We start from the raw sequence: 20,989 nt of genomic DNA on the forward strand, positions 1-20,989 counted from the left end.
TATAAGAAAATTTAAAATTATAAAAGACGAAGTTGAAATTGTATGATAAAAGTATTAATTTAGTTTTAATATTTTCAGTTAGCGGCAAATAACCTCTCAGAATGGCAAATTAATGTAGATATTCTATAAAAGAGAATGATTGATTAAAAATTAAACATTATGAAAACTCTTATTTGATTTAGGAGCAATAACATTTTTCCTAATAATCTTTATTTTTATAATGATTATTTCGTGAATTTTTGAGGTTTTTAGACGCGAAATAAATTTTGGACAATTTTTATTTTCAAGAAATATTTAACTTGTGTGGTTGTCCTTGACAAATTCAATATAATTGGGAATATTGAGATTATTAAATGAAATTTCAGTGACCTATTAGATGTTTGTATGTATTCTGATCATTTTTTACTGTAAAAAGGAATCCTTCCCAACTTTCTGGAAACATGGGGATACCGTGTTGAAATGACAATGTTGATTTGCCAGCCATTTTCGCACATCTTTAGCATTTCAAAACCATGTGCTAGTCTAGCTATGATGCATCTATCTGAACAATTAATAATCAGAAGCCGTAATGGCTGGTGAATACGCTGGGTATGGCATAACTTCCCATGCGTGCTGCAACAGTATGTCTTTTACAACTCTTGGAACGTATGCCCGAGCATTATCATGCAATAGCATGACTCGTCAATTGACATTGTCAGTAGCAGTCATTCAATGTTAACAGCTCTTAATACCTTCTTGATACTACCATAAATACCGCAAGACCGCAAGAAAATGTATTTTCTTCTTAGGTGTTGATATTGAGGGCTTTCCAGGACAATTATCCCCACGTTTTATCATTATTATTTCTTGTTTGGCAAGCAATAAAACTTTGATGTTAAAATGGTTCGAAATGTAAGTTTTCAGTCAATTTGTGTAATACCCATTTTTCCTCCTTTTCCCCCAACGTATCGTAAAGGTCTGGAAATAGTTGATTCATCAACCATTAAGTTATATGAACATCTTATTATAAATATGTCTTAGAGAGTTTAAGCTGGGTTTTCTTTTAATAAGTCTTAAATTTCATTGCCTTCGAAATATTTGATCCTCCAGAGGCTCTTTGTCATTGACTTGAATCAGTGAATGGCCAAAGAGAAAATTTGACAGTTTCACGAATAAAATTTGTACATACTGAACAACTCAATGATATAACCAGAAAGAACAGTAATTTTATGTAGGGAAATGTGGAATTACTATGAAAAAACATGGAATAATAGTTGAATTACGTTGTTTAACAGTTGTTGGTGTTGATGTGTGTTTATATATTATTTCTCATATATTCATCAATAAATATGGCTGACCAAATGTTAGTGGTAATAATATGACAGCTGCCAAATTGTGTTTAGCTTTACTAACAAGATTAAAAACGGTTGATCCAAATCCAACGGATGGCTTTAAAAGCTATCCAAATTTTCATTTGAAAACTTACTATGTAAACTAAAATTCTGCTGTTTCATGATCAGCACTTATATCGCTATTATTCACATATAATTTTAAACAATATTACTCAATATAAATCTCAATTGTTCAGTAGTTGTCATTTCAATATTTGCGTGCAGAATGACAAATCCTCAGTTAAATTGACAATGTGATTACGTCTACAGGGTTATAGTTTTTTTAACAACATTAATTAAATCTCTAATTTACTTAAAATATAGTATTAAGAATATTATCAGTTTGTCTGTCCTACTAAATACATAATTTGTTTGTCTTATAATAAATAAAATTTTCTTGAGTTAAAATATTATGGCTTTATACCTTCCAAGAGTTTCCCCCAGCTTGTTATGTAATAGATATGATTTCTTAAATAAATATGTTCTTTCTGAATATGAATTACTACGAATCGAAAGTAAATCGACTTATAATTCTCGCGAAGGGTCCCAATCTAAATAAGTCTGTGTTTTGGAGGGAAACCTATAGTCACTGAACGTGTTTCTATCATATTGAAAGGTATCAATAACCTTATTTTCATTCAATTATTTTCTTACAAGGCTCCCTTATCTTTAATTAACGGTTATTATAAACTATACTAACTACTATGTATCCTTTAGATTTCAAATTCAAGTCATATATATTAGTATTAATATCATCATTTATTGAAATACGATAACTTGTATTGCAAAAACACATATTGGCCATTTCGTAAAAACCAAACATTCAAGGTCCGTATCAACTATTATTTAATTAAAAAAATTAAAGTATAAATTAAATTACTTACAAAATCCACTGAAGGTAATAAAACCGGCAACCATAAGTACCGGGTGAAGATTGAACTGTTTTGAAGGTTGCTCACGCCAGGCAAATCCGCCTTGATATTGAATCACCCAGAAGAAGGTCAATCCCAAGGATCCGAGTAGCAGCACGCTGGCCAATACCACTACTACGGTATATTCGAACCAACTGCCGCATCCCCATTCATTTTCATCCTCGTAATGTCGATGGCTAAAACAAAAAAAAAGTAATAACTCGATATATTTCCAATTATTAACAATAATATAATTCAGTTAGTTTTTATATTTTGAAAAGATCTACAAGTGGGTGACTTTTTTTCTTTATGAGGTTTAAGAAGTTACTAATCAGACAGGTGCGTACGTAATAGATCAAAACAAGTATCAAAAGAGTAATTTGAAGAATGCGAAGGGTTGGAGTTTAAGTTTTTCCGTAACAAAGCTTTTTTGACAAATTTTGTAAAATGTAGCTCAACGTGTTACAAAATCAATGAAAGCGATTCGATTCGATTATATATATAGCAATAATTGCCTAAGAGTTACATTAAGATCTGTATTTTTATCATTATCATTATTACTCTTAGTAGTTCAACAATCTGCCCAGTGGGCAATAAGCATTTTTTATGATTATATTATACACAAGACATGTAGAAACTCAATTCATTAAGTGATTACCTGTCTTAAATATTATTTTAATTAGTTAGACTTACATTAAAGTCTATAGATGTCCTAAAATCTGATCAGATAATATTAAACGTTTTATTCTACGCATTTCACTATTACGTCGCACATTTAGCTTATTAGCGAAAACATTGGGGTGCACTAACACTATTTTAAAGTACTTAACAAACATTTTGAATTACAGCTGTTATGGATTCTAGTATGGAGCATCCACAATGGCACGTAATATTTTGTTTTGGAGCCGTTAAATAACGACTAGATTAGACTTGCTAGCAGTAGCCCATAGTTGGGTTCATTATATTCATTAATATTTCTTTTATTATAAAGAAATTATAAAGAAATAAAATTATGTTAATTTAAAATGATAAAATGAAGTGAAATAATTAAAAATATATGGTAAGTAACAACAGCGTAAGATATATGTATGTTTAGGTATATAGGGCATGGTATATTCAAAGGAACGATATGGCGTATAACATAGACATGTTAGAGTTAAATATATGATGAGTGAGATATCTAGGGGTTTGCTTTATATTAAATTAGGATGGAACTAGCCGTATCGTTTTGTACTTTCAGTTCAATAAGTCGCAACTTTTGTGCATAAATAAAATAACATAGTGTAGCGACCATGGGCACGGTCTACAAAATACCCAGAAATATAATCCCAGATGTTGAACACGGCCGGGGTTCTAGCAACGCCAACTAGTACACGATAACGAATTTAGGCAACCCCGAGACGTTTATCTGGGAGACTATTGAAGCGTACATTAGATCATTCAATTACTGATCATGGTTCGGACGTGCCACCATCGACTGCCTAAGCCTCGCGTCCAGGTAACACCGGTTGCCATCCGTTTTACCTATTTGTATTTTCCACTTTTTTATATCACTTCCAATAAATAACGGTCACACCATATAAACAACCACTGTTTCATTACGTTTTACCTCCATTCACCGAGCCATATAATTTCCACTAAAATAGTTTTAAAGTAAACTAATTGTTTTTGTTGTTTCAAACACTTCTCATTACATAACTGGTGCAATTAACATGAATAAAATTAATTATCAAGAACTGAAAACAGTTTGATGTAGGATTTCAAATCTTTCCTCAGTTACTCGAAGCATTCCTTGGTATACTTAACCGTCAACTGGTATTAGTGGTCCAAATTCACCCAAGCGCCGCACATTTTCCATTATAACTTGGCAGTTTAATTTTCTACACTTCAGTGCTTCCATTTTGTTTAGACATGTATATTTAAGTTCGGGTAAAAGAAAAGCAGCTGAAGCTGTAAGTCCACAAAAGGTAGATTACAGTTTCTCAAAGAAAGGTGAAAGGTGGACGCAAATTGTTGCGAAGTAACATACTCTACTGAAATTTGGACAAAAGCTTGTAGATCAGAGTGTACACTGCTAATAAAGACGGATTGCTTTACCTGAATTCTATCCGTAGACTATTTGAATTTGTAGTTATCAAAACTTGGAAAACTATTAGACTATGTAGAATATGTGGGTAAATGAAAAATGGCAATTTGGATAAAAATAGTAGTAATCAGAAGACCATCAAAGTCAAACCAGCGGACATATACAGGCGATACTCTCAAATAATTTTACTACAGCTATAAGCTGTCCAGATGGAACGACGATGATATATATCCCTTTTATCCTTTTGCTTCTGTATAATTGTCGATTATATGATTCATTTTATTTTATTTTATTTCAATGAAATCTGTTCATGATTTTGCCATTTATTTTTTTATTGATTATGCCAATTGCGGTTATTTTTCATATTTGGTATATATTTTTGTTTGAGTCTTGAAGTACTATTGTAAAATTAATATTGTATTTTTTAATATTTTTTAAAATTGATATTAATTTTTTTTTCCTGGAGGCCTTTACAGGTGCTTGGAACTCATTACATTTCAATATCAATAAAACCATTTTTTCTGATATGTTTGTCGATTATATGATTCAATTTATTTTATCTTATTTCACTGAGATCTGTTTACGACTTTAGTTTTATAAATTTTGTGTGCATTGAATTAATCTATATCGTATTATGCTAAAATATTAGCTGACTCATACTTGGTAAACATTTTATTAAAATCTTGAAATACCAACGGATAAATTAATATTTTAATAGATACTTGAATAAGTTTACGGAAATTAATAACTAATTTTCGTAAAGTTTTTTTAATTGTGTGACCATTTGGTGCGAAATCAATGTTAACCAACAACCTAGTAATTATTTGATCTGAATATTTTTACGATTTATAAAAATCTCTATATAATAAATATAAAGTCAAGGACAATATAAAAAAAATAGTATAATTTGATATGACAATTAAATCAATTTTCTTTTTACTTTTCATCAATATACCAATTGGAATTCATTTTTGACCATATATCTAGGGAAAAGTTCAATATTTCAAAGTACCAACAGAGTGAGAATAACATAAAAATAATTGTAAAGTACTTATTTACCAAAATATTCATAATTTCAGTAAATATTGAATATATAAAATGCATTTTCAATTGTTGTCATTTATGATTAAACAAAAACAGGACCTCCGTTTTTGAATTAGTTGTAGCCAAATATATCCACTTCTGCTTGTTTACATAACCATCTAAATGAAAATGGGGTTTGTCGTTGAATATTACGTTGTTTAGTACGTAATCATCACTGATGTTACTTTGCCTCCAAAAAATTCAATATTCTTTTAGCTCAAGATTTACGTAAAACATAATTTCCTTTTAAAACTCAATTGAATTTTATTGGTTGGAATGTAATGTTTTCTTCATAATTATGTTAGCCATATACTTAGGAATATATAAAGTGACTGCTGAATGTTTTCTTGGGTTAAAACATGGGTGCAGCGATTTATTAAGTACAGAACATGTTTCATGGAACTTATTGGGAATATCTCGTGGTTGGAAAATCTTGTATTAAATACAGTACTTCTGAAGAGCGGCAACGTTAGAATTGCCACTTTTAAAATATATTTGAATATGTTTTAATGGAAACCAAATTTCATATATAATATGCACATACAACATCTTGTGTAATAAAACACTACTAAAAAATATAATGGAGACGTGGACTTGCTGTTATACAAATTCAAATTTGCGTCAGTAAGATTAATATTCTGATCATCTAAAAATTTCTAAACACGCGCCCCGGTACATCAGAAATAGTAAATATTATCTCGGTATCATCAGATGCGCACTGTAGTTTAGGTCACCATAAAACAAAACTTATTTTGTAGCAGATTTTACCCTTTTTCTGACTACAGTATTAATATTAAAAAGAAAAAAGACAGTTTAACATAAAATTAATAAAAAATTATACATTCATTTACTACATTCACTACGTTATGAAGAACAAAGAAACAAGAAATGTTATGGATATATTCTGACGGACTTAGCACGAGACTTTCGTTTGTTTAACGAATTGTTACAGTGTTACTTACCAGCTTATTTATCTTGAAATAACAAGTTTTTCTTCAAAACCATAGTACGAGAAAGTTTAAGAGCATCTGAAGTTAGTTAATTAATTGTTCCAGTATAATTAAGATAAATATTTGTCAGTGATTAGTAGACCCAGAAGTATTTAATAGAGGATAGAAATATTGATTAGCAGAATGTTAGTTAAGTATAGATTAGTTATTACTATACTCACTACATGACGAAATATTTTTAACAAAAAATTGAACCTACTTTCAAAAATAAGTAAGAAACTCACTAAAATATAAAAAATAATCAAACTTAGATTTATAACACAAACAAAAAACGTTTTAAAGCATATACATAATAATAGTTGTAACTAAGTAAATATAAACAAAAAACATAAGGTTACCAGATAGTAGAATAAATTTATTTTATTATATAATCTACTATATACTCACAATATACCTTAATACCTACCTAAACCTACTTATCTATTTACAATATTATTTTAACTACCACCAACTAATCCCTTTGAAGTCGGTACCGAACCCAAACAGTTATATTAATTTAGATTTGTTTTGTTGGTTATTTAATTATGTTACAGATTTATATTATTGCATTTATTTTTTTTTTGTTTCGTCTCTGACTAGATGATTATAAATCCAAATGTGAAAATCTTTCATTATACTTGATATACAAAATTGAATTGAAATACATAGCATGTGACTATTTACAGATCCTTTACCTTAAGCTATCGAGAAAGAAAATGTAGCCTTATAATTTCAATGTTGGAATCGGCAGACGTTATAGAGTGCACATTAGAATCTTCAAATAGAACTAGAGATAGAAATATTTATTTCAGACCAAATCAATTGAGATATTTAAAAATTGAAACTTACATTGAAACATGTGTTTCGTCACAAATTAATTTGAAACAGACGAACCAACATCTTTAATTTCAGCAGATAGGAACGAGGAAAAGGAAAAGTTACTAGATTTTCAGAGGGCAGTTTTACATGTTTCATTAACTTTTCGTTAATGTTGAATGAAGGGCATTATTACCTTTCAAAATTATATTATTGGCGTCGGAAAAATTATGCTATAGGACTGATTATTTACACCGAGACCTTCTGCCTACTATCAAATTAAGAGAATATCAAGGAGATATGACGAAAGATATATACTACTCTTGGATAACACCAGAACAGGACACAGACTCAAAAGAATCAAATAATTTGATCTTGTATAGTGTAGTGTAGTGAGATGCATTCAATAGAAAACATTTAAAAAATTACGGTAATAGGTTAGTTGACAACGAGTAGTACTAACATAATATAAAAATAATAAAAGAAAAGAAAAAAATATTGACTGAGATGAGGAACAGACGTGAAACTTTGTTAATTTTAAAGTATCAAAAATTTCATTACGTTAAAAATAGTAATTCAATACAAATTACGGTAATACATCTTTAACTTACTTATCTAACCAAATACATATTCAAAAAATTTAAATTACTTAACTATATGCAATGTAAATTTAAGTGTTCAATGCTTAATTCAGCAATAAAATTAGCCTAGCAATTATTTGAAAGGTAACTGCGTGTTTCATGGTTTTGTTACCTATTATTATGAGACGAACATACCTATGTTAATTGCAATTTGTAGAACATTCAATTACATCATGCTGTTTATTTTAGATACTGAAGTGTATATTACGCGTCAATTATGGATCAAAATAAAGAAAAAAGCCTAATTCGAAATTCAATTCAAAAAGATCGTAACTTTGTTTTCCATTAAATATGACGTTATGAAATCATGCGAAGAGCCACGAAAGTTTCTTAACATTTATTGCTTGTTACTTTCATAATAATTCATCAATTACATCAATATACACGAGAAATTTAATAAAATCTAGTAGTTAGTCTAAAGCGTACCAGAAGCAAACAGGCGCATACAGCAATACATTTGGAGGTTAGTTATGTATCTTTTTCTAAAATAATATCTACCTACTCATGATTGGGACAAGGACAGCGTTTGTAAACTGTAATCGTGTTCGTTCCCTTCATGCAGAACAACGCTATACACATATTTACTCGAACAGAACGGCTTGAGAGAAATTAATTTTCTTAGTTTGAAAGCAACCACTTCTAAACAATCATCGATATACGCTCTTTAATATCTCGTGAATAATAATAGACTGGCTTCGGCTTCGTAGCGCTAAATAAAATGGAATTAGCATTTTCTGATGTGAGGTCACACATTGAAACGTATAGAGAGCGAGCATGTAACAGTTTATTTTTATAAAAATAACGCGATCGCTTGTTGAAAGTCAGTACTTACTTTTAATTGCTTAGTTTTAGTTTCTATTTGATCCAAATGCAATAAAGTAGCTTTAGTTAAAAATATTTTCGGGCATGTATTTTTAGTTATTAATTATCAATACACAAGATTCCTAAATTAAGAATAAATTACGCTACTTAATCTAAAATTAACAGTCTTCTGATTTCCTGCGCGTTGCCCAGTACTGCTTCCATGTTACTGTGATTGAATTTCTTGAAGGCGAAGTCTTGGATTACTTCGTAACTCCATTTGATATCGAGGACATGGGAATTTTTCGCTAGTTTCGTAGTGATAAGATAACAATAGAGATAAGACGTTATAAACCGGTAAACGTTGTTTTAAAGCGTTGATGTTTGGATATATTTCAAATCGCTGCTCATTATTACTCTGATTAAAAATTCCGAAGCCAGACAGAACAGATTACATCTCGAATCATTTATTTTGAACAGGAACGAGGTGAGTGGTAAGCATTTTACTGTTAGTTATTAATTTACTGCGTTTTTTATTGAAAATATTTTTCAACGTGTTGCATCTGCACTAAATATTAGTGTAGATACGGTCACTGAAATATCACTCAAAAATTAATTATCTAATCATACTTCGCTAACTCTGGTCAACTCGTGCTTTTCTCATCCATTAATCCCATTGCACGTCCACTATAGTAGCATTTGGGCGTTTTTATGGCCCAAGTCTCTCCGTACTGCGTGCACATACCATATTTCACTTAGCAGCGATTAGTTATCGCTATTGTCAGTAATATAATATATAATCTTAAATTAAAAATATCTGTCATGATAATTATCTATAGACAATAAAGCAATCAATGTACTTCATCAAATTTATGACGTCAGCATGTTCAATGTTGCATGTGCAATGCTGGTTTGTAACCCTAATTATTATCACAAATATTTTAAAGAATTTTGTAGATATTTGACAACAGGGTATACCAAGCATATAGCAGTACCAACACAAACCGAATTTTATGTTGACGACGCATGAGACATTCAACAGCATTCGGTCTCCTTTTAGCTAGGGTACAATTGGAAGGAAAAAACAGCTTCGAGTTTAAGACGAATTTAACAGTTTTACTAATTTTATTTGACAGTATATTGGATGCCATATATGACGTACATTGGCTGTTTAATAATGATGATTGGACACCATTGTCAGATTTTTATTTATTGTGTTTGTGCTATATTATTTAGTTTGATTGCTGGTTTTATTTGTTTGAAATATTAAATTATTTTATATTATTTAACTTAAAAAAATATTATTTGATGCCTTGTTATGCGGTTCGAATGCTTGAATGTTACTCTGCAGAACTATGATTTAACAAATAATTCATTAAATGTTGATGATAGACAATGGCAAAATAACAATATTGATCTGTAGAATATTTTTCTGATAAACTTGCCTACTTTTACATACATGTTTGCCACTTCGAAAGTTTAAGCTACAAAACGCATCGGGTAGCTCCCGCTTACAACATTCTGATTGGGTCTAGGTCAAATACATTAAAAATTTAAAACTATTTTATTGACTCTTGTATATAAATGCGTCCATTTCGGCTTGCGGTAATCAGCTTTAACTAAGCCATTATTCTGTTAACAAAATGTTCGTATAGTTTAAATACACAATAAAATAATTCACCTTGACTCTATTTGAATAAACATTACTGGTGGTTGGTCAAAAAGCAAACGATATCGCCCTCTAGTTTTCCCGCTATGAAGCTTAATCTATTTAAAGTTTTTATTAGAGAGTAACATTTATCTGCCTTTAACAACTTACTTATAATTAATTGATAAATTTGAAGATGGCTTCACTAGCTATAATTGTAGTTTGTATGTTTTGTAGTCTGAAAAAAATATAATTTGGTCATATTGCTAATAAACAGTTTACTGTTGATTACTCAATATAGCGAATGGGAATTTGATATGTTAAGACTAAACATTTGTCCACAATCTCTCATAATAATATTTGCGAATTAGATATAAGTGATACACATCTAAGTTAGATATGACTTTTTTTTTCGAGTCGAATTTGCGGCAGTTTATGTATTTAAGTGGGACATGGGTGAGAACATAGCTGCTATTGAAATAATGGCATGAGTAAGTACCAATCTTGTTAAATATGCCCACCTGTGTGGGGCTTAAGAGTTTAAAACTTAACTTGAAACGCTAAAATTATATATCCGATACCACCTACCTATTCTCTAGATATTGGTTCTTTGAATTATCTTTACAATTCTCATTTATTAATTAGGTCAATGGCCGAATTTTATCACATCGGCCTTTTACCCGAAATATGGACCTGTTGTGGATAGTACTTCCCTAAATAAATATGCAAGGGAATTTCAGTAATACAACTCTATAATTTCATAAATAACGGCGGTGCTTTAGATTCGCATTCCTAAGTTATACAAGGTAGTCTTAAGGTGGTGCATTTGGAATGCTACATCACCTTAGATAAAAGGCAGACTTAAAATTAAAGAACTTTACTGGTAAGTGGTAAGATATTTCCCCCAACTTCGCCTAAAATCAAAGAGATTACTTCATCAATCAGTTATAAACCCAATTTGAACTTATGGACTGCAAATGATGACAAAATAAAGTTCTTCATTACATTAGCAATGCTCATATAACGGACAAAGGACTGCACGATAAAATCGAAATCAAACAATGAAGTCGAAATGAATGAGTGAATTTCACAACTATTCATGTGATCCCCATCTTCCCATCTTTTGGATCTTTCCTATCGCTTGTGATCCTTCACAAATTTTGATTAGGCTCACATTCAACTTTTATGGCAATTTTTTTTGAGCTTGCGTTGAGTATTCATCTAATAACCTCAGCAATTTCTCATCTTTCGGCGTACTATGACATTCTTTGCTTTGGAAATCACCATATTTGAATTGTCGAAACCACGTTTCATATGTTATTATTTTAGTTTTCTTACTTCTCACCGAAGGTCTCTGCCAGCAAATAATGGCATTCAGCGGCGTTTTGCCTTGATAAAGCAAGAAAAAAAGTAATGCATGTCGCAAATGCTTTTTGAGGCATAAAATTTGATATTTTGAAAAAATCACTATAAATATCAAGGGCTGTTTGTTTTGGCGGAATATAATTTATTTAGTTATAAGGTTAATTTCAGTATAATAAAATGACATATGTATCAAATTATAATATTGCTTACTAATAGTGAAATCTGTTACAACCACCGAAAAATAATGCCATGTCATTTATTTAATTGGAATTAATTCATATGAAATGAAATAACACATACATTTTTGTGAAAATTAAGCATGAAATAATACGCTGTAAAAACCAATTTCGTACAACGTGATTAAATTATACGGCCTAAAATTTATTAATTCAAACTTTAATCACAACCTGACAAATTTAATTTCTAACATAAAGCACAGGAAAAACCTTTTGCACCGGTATTATCTCGGAGAGCACCTGAATTATAAACGAATTTTTCGGAAATTTTCTTGGTTATCTTTGCCGGACCCCACTCTAATAGAAGTATCTGATTACTGAGATTTTTCTTCTTTTCAATTTTCCCCATTTTCTTTTATACTTTAATGAAACATAGGCCTGGACAAATAGAAATTCATTTATTTGAGATACATATATAAATCGAATAAGAAATCCATATAATATTTTCCCTATAATAAATATATGATAAAATCGAAGACTAATATATTATACAAATGTAATCATACTACTAATAGTAAAGTATTGAATTATTAGTAGAAATAATGACTAAACTAAAACTAAAACTAAATAGAAAACAGTAAAATACCATAATATATAGTGTTGATACCTGTAAGATAATTGAAAATTCTATATAAAAAAAATATTAAATAAATATATATATATATATATATATATATATATATATATATATATATATATATATATATATATATATATATATATATATATATATATATATATATATATATAGAAAATTGTGGCATATGACAGTTGTTTACTAAATTTGAACAATTAGGGAATAACAGGGATATTAATTGATTATTATTCAATACATTGATTTGTCAGTTAAATTAATATTAGAAAACTGATATTTATTATGTTAAAAATGAATAATTTTCCAGTTAAATTAATAATTTTGTCCAGATTCTGAAAAGTGTGTTAAAAGTGCTGAACCGCACACGACAATCATTTCCTACATTTTGTGTGATCTGAAGCTGAATATTTATACTTAATAAATGTGTCAGTATTGCACGGAATATTTGTTGACAAATCTACAAGATGTACAACTTGCCTTTCCTTTTTCCTGTTGGTGACGATGAGATAGCATAGTAGTGGAAATTAATTGTATTGATCAACATGATTTCAAATTGATGTCAGCTAAAAAAAAATTAGTTTTGAAGCTACATTTTCGAAATTTACAAGAGACTTTAGTTTTTAATTTTCTGTCTCTACATAAGCATCTACTGAGTATTACACGAAATTTGAACTTGAAGCTTATGGAATTCTCAGAAATACCGTAGGTCCGTTATTTTATTAGTTGAAGAACATGTCGTCAGTAGATTCAGCGTTCAACTCAAAACAAAAGAACGATCTTGAAAGCCAAATCTGTACGAAGAGGCAGGTATGAGTATGCAGAATAAATCGAGGATATAAAAAATGATCGTCACAGAAATTAGATCAAGTAATTATGATAATCTACTCCCCATATTCTTAAATTATTTGTTCTTATGATCACTTCGACTATTGAAGAATAAATTAAAGAATTAAAAAGTTGTTTCTTCAAAGGTGATTAAAAGCCGTGACCATTAAAAGCTAAGACACTGACGATTTAACATGTCTGTTAAGCTTTCGGACATCAAATTATTGTCGGGAATTCCATATCACTGCCAGCGACCCAACCTTCTCGAATTACTAGCACAGTAACTTCTTTTACATTCATTTTAAACACAGTAGTTAATAAGCAGTAACTGCACCAATAAAGCGAATAGTTAAGGAGTCCTTGGGATCATTAGCGATTTCGCTACATTCCAACGCAATATGAAATGTAACAAGAAAATCACCCAAATTTACTTTTTATTCACATTCTATACGCTTACCTAATAGCTGGTTAATTTTGTTATTTAACGGGTATATGTTATTGAGTTCCTTTTTTGATTTTCAAGTATTTTCTTTTATGTTTAGTGTTCTAACAATCTGCCCTATAAACAATAAGTATTTCTTAATGATAATTATAAAATATACATGTATATAGAAGACCACTTCAATAAGTGAAAAATTGTGTGAAATATTTTATTTTAAATATTGTTCCAAAGTCTCAATCACATGGTAGTAAACGTTTTAATCTACACATTTAGCTGATTGATAAGTCCATTGGAGTACACTGACTTGTAATTACATTACTTACAGTACATTACTTCAAATCTGCTAGTCCATAATGATCATTCATTTCCAACATTTAAATAAAATAACATACCAGTTGTGTGGACGGTACCTTTTCATTTATTAATTAAACATTTAAAATAAAGCTATTAAAAATATTTAATGAAAAGCTATCTAATGAATATATTAATTATTCTATTTTATTGAAAAAAGAAAAATAATACTAATATTTTTGAAATCCAAATTTACAATGAACATAAACGTTGATTTTCTCTTCTCATCGATGGATAAAAACGATCTTCGTTCGAAGTTCTCGATCAAAAATTACAATTTGCCTCAGGCGTCTTATATAATCTCTTTCACAAACCTTAGCTGGAGAGATCGTTGAACCTTTTACCAAGTTTCATTTCCTCTTTCTCTTTATATAGTTTACCGATAAATAATTGACTAAAATATTGACCTAAAAATATATATAATTTTAAGCACGTGCTTTTAAGCTTTTAGGTATACAAATAAATAATTTGATTATATAATGAATATTGAAATAAAATATAGAAAAAATATTAATATAAATGTTTCGTAATTGTTTAATAGTATTAGGTGGTTGCTTATATTTTGATCAGCGATATATATTGGTAAAAATGTATGGTATTACTGTAGACAACTAGTAAATTCGATGGTTTTGACATGTAACTATGTAAAATGTGTCTTCAGTCATAATGCTCAAAATTTAATTTGCGACTTTCTTTACTTTCATTGTTTGATTTCAAGAAATCTTTTGCTGACCATCAAATACTTTTAGAAATGTATGTTGATTCTGCTTTATCGTATGCGAGTTATTTAATTTAAACTTGGTGATGTTGATGTCATCGACAATGAAGGGTATAAAAGTTGAAGACAATGAATTGACAAGAGTTATTGCATGAAAATTTTGATTTAATTTTCGAAGTACTTTCAGGCAATTTGAGTCAGTAATTTGACCGGTCTTAGCATCAGTATCCGAAGTTTTTTGTGGTTTTTACATGGAATATGGAATTCCTCCTTCTATTAGGCGTTATAACTGGAACATTAGCTTTGATCCTGATCATGTTTGGAGAGGACAGGATTGTTCCTTATAGTAATTGTTCCGAAGTTTGCGTTATTGTGTCTACTTCTTAATAATATTATTTGTTTCAGATAAAATGTCTATTATATGGAGGGTAATGACGATGATTTAACACCAGATTAGCAGTATTTTACATATACATAAAATAACATTAGATCGTGAGATTTCGAAGGTCAATTTGCTGAACTGTTTCTTGAAATGTTATTAAAAAAAGTAGTTTATGATATTTAATTCCAAATATAATTCAAACATGTATCATGTGTCATGTATGACACAATGACAACGATTGTAAACATTATCGAACATCATAGGAATGCTCTTATAATATTTATAACAAGCAATAGCGTTCTCCTTACGACACTTAAAAAAAATTCATGTATTAAATCAAAGATTTTTAAGTAAATCTCAAGCGTTCAAGTTCATTGCGCAAACCGAATTCGTTCCATAGAAGGAAAGTATTTTTTCTGCTTTGCCTCCGCGGTCCATTATATTTAATAACCAACATAAAAGTTGGTGGTACCCCAAGTATCCGCCAGTTTCTATCTCTTCGTCGTTTTACGAGCCCGGACGGTAATAATTACGCGTCACGGATTCGATATTCCCTTTGAAGGAGGCGAGCCAGGTCATTTGAAACTAGTTTAAGAGCAGAGCGCGTTGAGCAAAAGAATAGCAGGATGCAGTTTGAAAAAAGACGAAGTTTAAGGCCAGCTGAGGTTGTCAGATTGCTTTCAGACAGGCCTTTTAGCTCAAGGCGTTTGTTACTGTATACCTCATTTAAATGGTCAAATATTCTTTTGAATTAGTTCACTAATTAATGGTAATGTTTTATTTATTGTATATAATTATATTCAAACATTCATATATATTAATTTTGAGGGTTTTTAGACCTTCTTATACTTTCCTTATTTTCTTTTCGTTTAGAATTTGAAGATGATGTAATTGAAATGATAAACGTTTTGATACTTATGGGGATAAGGACATATTTTAAACAATTATAATTCTTCATTAGCAGTTATATGTAGGGAAAATTATTTGCATTATAAATAAACTTGGCTTTTTGTCCACTTTGATCTAACATTTATTTTATTTGTATTGTTATAAATATATTTTTAATAAGTTATCATAGTAATTTTTAGTATCATAGTAGTTATCATATTATTTATTATAGTAATTTTATTAAGTTATCTTATTGTGGATTCAAAGCTTATCAGTCATAAAAATTTGCTTATATTATTAGCATTCCTTATCTAATTTGTTTCAATATTCCAATTTGATGTCTTAAAAACACATCCAATTGTAAGAACACAGTAATGAATGATGAAGATGGTTTTAAGGTATATTCCCAAGTATTAAGGCCTGTATTAGAGCATTGTCATGATGAAAAATTACCCTGAGGCGATCTACATAAGTATAGATTTTGTATGAATCAATAATTATTTAACTAAATAAAATGCTTATATAATGGCAAAATTATGTATCAACACCAAAAATATTACTTTTCTGTAATAGTTTTCATTAAAAATTAAAATCTAGTAGGCATAGCATAAATACTTATCAAGCTGTGATTTTATTAAGTAATAATTATTGATAATGTCGCTAAATTATTATTTATTGATTTGACATATTCAAATATATTTTACAACATATTATTATTTAATACAGATGTTATCATGTTCCTCATTCTACACTAGTTAAGTAATTAATATATTTATATAACGTAAATTTTATTCTTCATGGTCTTAATAAAATCGCAACACATCGTACATAAAAACAGGTTGATACGGAATCCTATGAATCCTGTGATTTAGTTAATAATAGTTAAAAACATTTATAACATATTTTTGAGATACAAATGTATTATATATTCCCCTTTTTTCGTTTATTTCTTGTTTTAGAAATAGTCGATGGCACAATTGAAACAAAAAAATCAAATTCACCCAAAGCGAAGATATTTAACGCATAACAATTCTCTGATTCAGTTCCCACAATCTATTCTGAAAGAAAACATTAACATTTATAGTAATAAAGAGGCACCACCAGATCCAACTCAATAACAATAAACAACCACCCACACATTTCTAGTGGCATTTTACGACGAAACACTAACTTAATAAAGAATTAAGCGGGGAAGATTCGAGTATAATTATTTTGTCACTAAAATGAGGATAAATTGGTTGGATTGCTACCGTAGACTTCCATTTAAGGAAGTATCCACTGAGCGCAAATAATGGTGTAGCTGATGCTATATCGTATCGAATCCTTCTGTAACTATATTCATGTAATCAGCCTTTACTTTTTAATTGTCATTTTATTAAATATTATTTTTATTAGATCTAAACGAACAAGACAACATTTAATTTAGAGGAAACTGTTGTCATAATAAGATTCATAAAATCGATAAAAACCTGTGAATATTTCTTTTAAAGTTTTAAATGTAGCGATTGGGGTATAGTAGATCACATGCTCTGGTCTCTCGATAAATTTGAAAATAAATATTTTAGCCTATAAACAAAAACTCCAACCAAACAAAATTCTTAAAAAATTCAACTATAATTGATTACAATTTAAAAAGCTCAAAGCTTTTTAATTTTATTGATTTTTTTTACAATATTGATTAAATGCAACTATTTCAAATGGTATTAAAAAATAAAATTTATATGTATTACATTTATACTATAACAAGGAATGGACATTTTCATGATGTGGTTAATGATATGTTTGGCATTTCATTGTATATGTTTTTTATATTACTTTAATAACCTTTGAGCTTTAGATGTACGCTATATATTGGTAAAAATCAAATGAGAACAAATCCAATATCCGCAATTTATAAGGTTTAAGGCAAATTCTAGACATTCTCTTCTAGACATTTCCAAGATAGTGTTAGAAATTAAATCATTCGTTTAAGATGTGACAATCAGTATACAATTGAGGAACAATGGAGATGTCTGTCGAATGAAAGGTAATGAATTCATCACAGACTTCGCGAAATCGACCTTTTGGGTGGAAGACTCAACGAACAGCTCTAAAAAAGACACGGATGAAGATAATAGAAAACAACCTAAAAAATTGGACACTAACATTATCAGAGGTCTGAAAAATTGCAGCCGATCGTCAACTGTGACGAGATGCCTAGAAAATAATATTTGAAGTCCTGCAACATCAACAACATATTCGTTGAGAAGTAAAACACTCTTCCCAAACGCCATCCACGAGTTGATGATGATTATGAATGTATAAGAAAAGCAGCTGACTTCTCAAATGGTAAAATACTAGGTGTTTTTATGTAATTCGATCGGCGATATCTATTGATGAAAATGTTTATCAATGTAGAGGTGTTAATCAATTTAACCTAGCTGTTACATTCCATGTTTTTAACTTATAATAATGACAATAATGGAAATAAATATGAATAAATCAGTGTATTAAGACATATATACCCAAAATTGAATATTCGGCATTCATTATTTTTGTTGTTTGATTTGAAGAATTCTATTTCGGAAGCCTATCTAAACTACTTTTAAAAGCTTATGTTAATGCTGTTCTGTCATATACCAATTGTTGTTTTTGGTTTTATTTATTTAAACATGGTAAATAACCAGATGCCAATGGCAAATAACAGCCTAGAGAACCAAAAATGTTGCAGGACTTACTGAACGAAAACCCATTTTAATATCGCAGAGAATTTTCAAAGAGCTTAATAATTTATGAATCATTTGTTTGCAAAAAGAGGGCAAATGCTAACAGCCGATTTGACTGAAAATGCCATTTAGGATCCTGCTTCTAAAACGAAATGACAATGTTTACTTCAGTTGTCTACCTACGTCAACTGAACAAAATGAAATGCGATTAATGAAATACAAGAGTATTTATCAGAAAATTGCGTACTTATAATTAATTAAATAAGTTCATAATTAATTATAATATATTGCAAATATTCCTCAAACAAAAGGCAAAAGTATTGAATATGTGTTATAATTAGCATAAAGCTTAGAATAGCTCTACAAAAAAAGTTAACGATGATATATTAATAGCAGTTACGCCCGCGAAAAGAAAGGAGATAACAATACAGAAACGCTGCGTTTTCCGCTTTCGTCTGCGCTTTGACTAAACAGATGGCTTAATTGCATTAATGAAGATAAATTAAAGACCTCGGGTTTTAATTTTACCGCTAAATTTTACGACAACTCCATAATATGACGGCGACGAACACGAGTTGAATAATTATTCTATTAATTTTTTACTTACTTTTATTATTAGATTGTTTCAAAAGTAACGTCTGGCTTCTATGATTATATTTTAGCTCTAAATAGAGTTCATTAGTCAAAATAAAAATGATTTAATATAATTCAGCAGCAGTGTTATATATTTTCTTTGGATTGGCTCTTGGGATTACATGATGTCATTAGCTTCTGCTTCAACTTCGATTCCCCTGGGAATGTTGAGTGAATTCATGACTGGATTAGATTGAGTACAGTTTACCATAATGTAAACTCTTCCATTTGTATTTCTGCTATCGGCTGATATTTCGTCGAAGCCGAATTTCATGTCTCCCAATTGAAAGATCACAAAAATGATAAGATCCTGTCAGATTAAAATCAATCTCAGAGTTGGTGCCGCAGGACTTCGAATATTCTTCACTAAATCTCGTTACAGTTGGTGATTGGCCGCAACAGTTTTGACCTTGGCCAATGTTTTTTACCCCCTCTTTCTATTATATTAATTTTTGTAATAGTAAAGTTTTGCTAATAGTAGCTAATATTAATTTGCTATTAGCTACGTCTTTTACCTAAAAGGTTGATTTCGCCACAAAACACTATCTGAGACGAATTAGTTAACTTTTCATTTGACAGATATGCCTAAATCATTTTAATCTGCATCTCTGAATTTGGTTCTCAACTGTGCATTGATTGTTGCATCTTAAACGGGTGACTTTATTTCACACACGATCTGGGAGAGAAATGTATAAGATTTGTTTTAAGCATAGCATTTGGAAATGACAAAATAATACCACCTTAGGGAGGTACACCTAACATCCATTAATAATATACAAATGTCTTTATTAAGTGTTCACGTAATCACGTTCACGTTCACATAATGTAAACACTACTGTTTCATTTCGTTTTACCTCCATTCACCGAGCCACATCATTTACCCTAAAGTGGTGACCCCGACGTGATCTTTCGCAAAATTGGGTTTGAACTCGTGAATGGAGGGTACGTGCAACATGGTGTATTTTACGTGGCCGTTATATTTTTTGTTACAAAATTTTAAATATTTTTAATTCGATTCGTTTTCGATTTTACCTTCAATATTCCTTTTCATTTTATTCCTATTAATTTCATTATTTTCAATTATTTTTTTAAAATTTGTTGTCAAAATTTTCTTTCACAATCTTTTGAACTCATAGATATTTTTACATCACTGTTTAATCATCAGCGTCTCGGCTAAACATTTCTTTCGGCGCTATGTTTAAATCATAATGTCTTCCTTCGCTCGCCGTCTCCGTCATAATGGCAGACATTTTGATTTGAAAGGCTTTGGGCAGCTTCGGTCGGGTACCGTCGTTATTTGTCTTTTCTGAATTACTGTAACGTATGTGACTACGGATTGGTCACAGAGCAGCTCCAGAAGCTAGGTACCGATTGCAGTCACCGTAGACTCGCCATGTCTTCGCCGAGGTACCAGAATTGCCAACGTCTCGTCGTCGAAGAAAATAAGCTACCACGTCATCGAACAATCGATCCTCCCACAGCGTCGATTACGGGAGCCTTGTCC

The 20,989-nt window shown here is 30.0% G+C and overlaps 1 protein-coding gene across 8 annotated transcripts in view; it reads right to left on the minus strand.

Annotated features, from left to right (window-relative positions):
- nemy (cytochrome b561 family member no extended memory) overlaps positions 1 to 20,989 on the minus strand; it is a 127,634-nt gene that overhangs the window by 23,238 nt on the left and 83,407 nt on the right. For 5 of the 8 annotated variants that reach the window (XM_076395848.1, XM_076395846.1, XM_076395845.1 and 2 more), the window contains one exon: positions 2,255 to 2,478. In XM_076395848.1, coding sequence (XP_076251963.1) covers positions 2,255 to 2,478 — 224 coding nt within the window. Of the gene's footprint in view, positions 1 to 2,254; positions 2,479 to 8,394; positions 8,583 to 20,989 lie in introns of those variants that run through there. The other 3 variants (XM_076395850.1, XM_076395849.1, XM_076395853.1) reach the window with 2 other exon arrangements.

Source organism: Rhynchophorus ferrugineus, unplaced genomic scaffold, assembly GCF_030347505.1.
Source record: "Rhynchophorus ferrugineus isolate W39M unplaced genomic scaffold, kcgeb_rfMv2 rfM2, whole genome shotgun sequence".
Classification (NCBI taxonomy): domain Eukaryota; kingdom Metazoa; phylum Arthropoda; class Insecta; order Coleoptera; family Curculionidae; genus Rhynchophorus; species Rhynchophorus ferrugineus.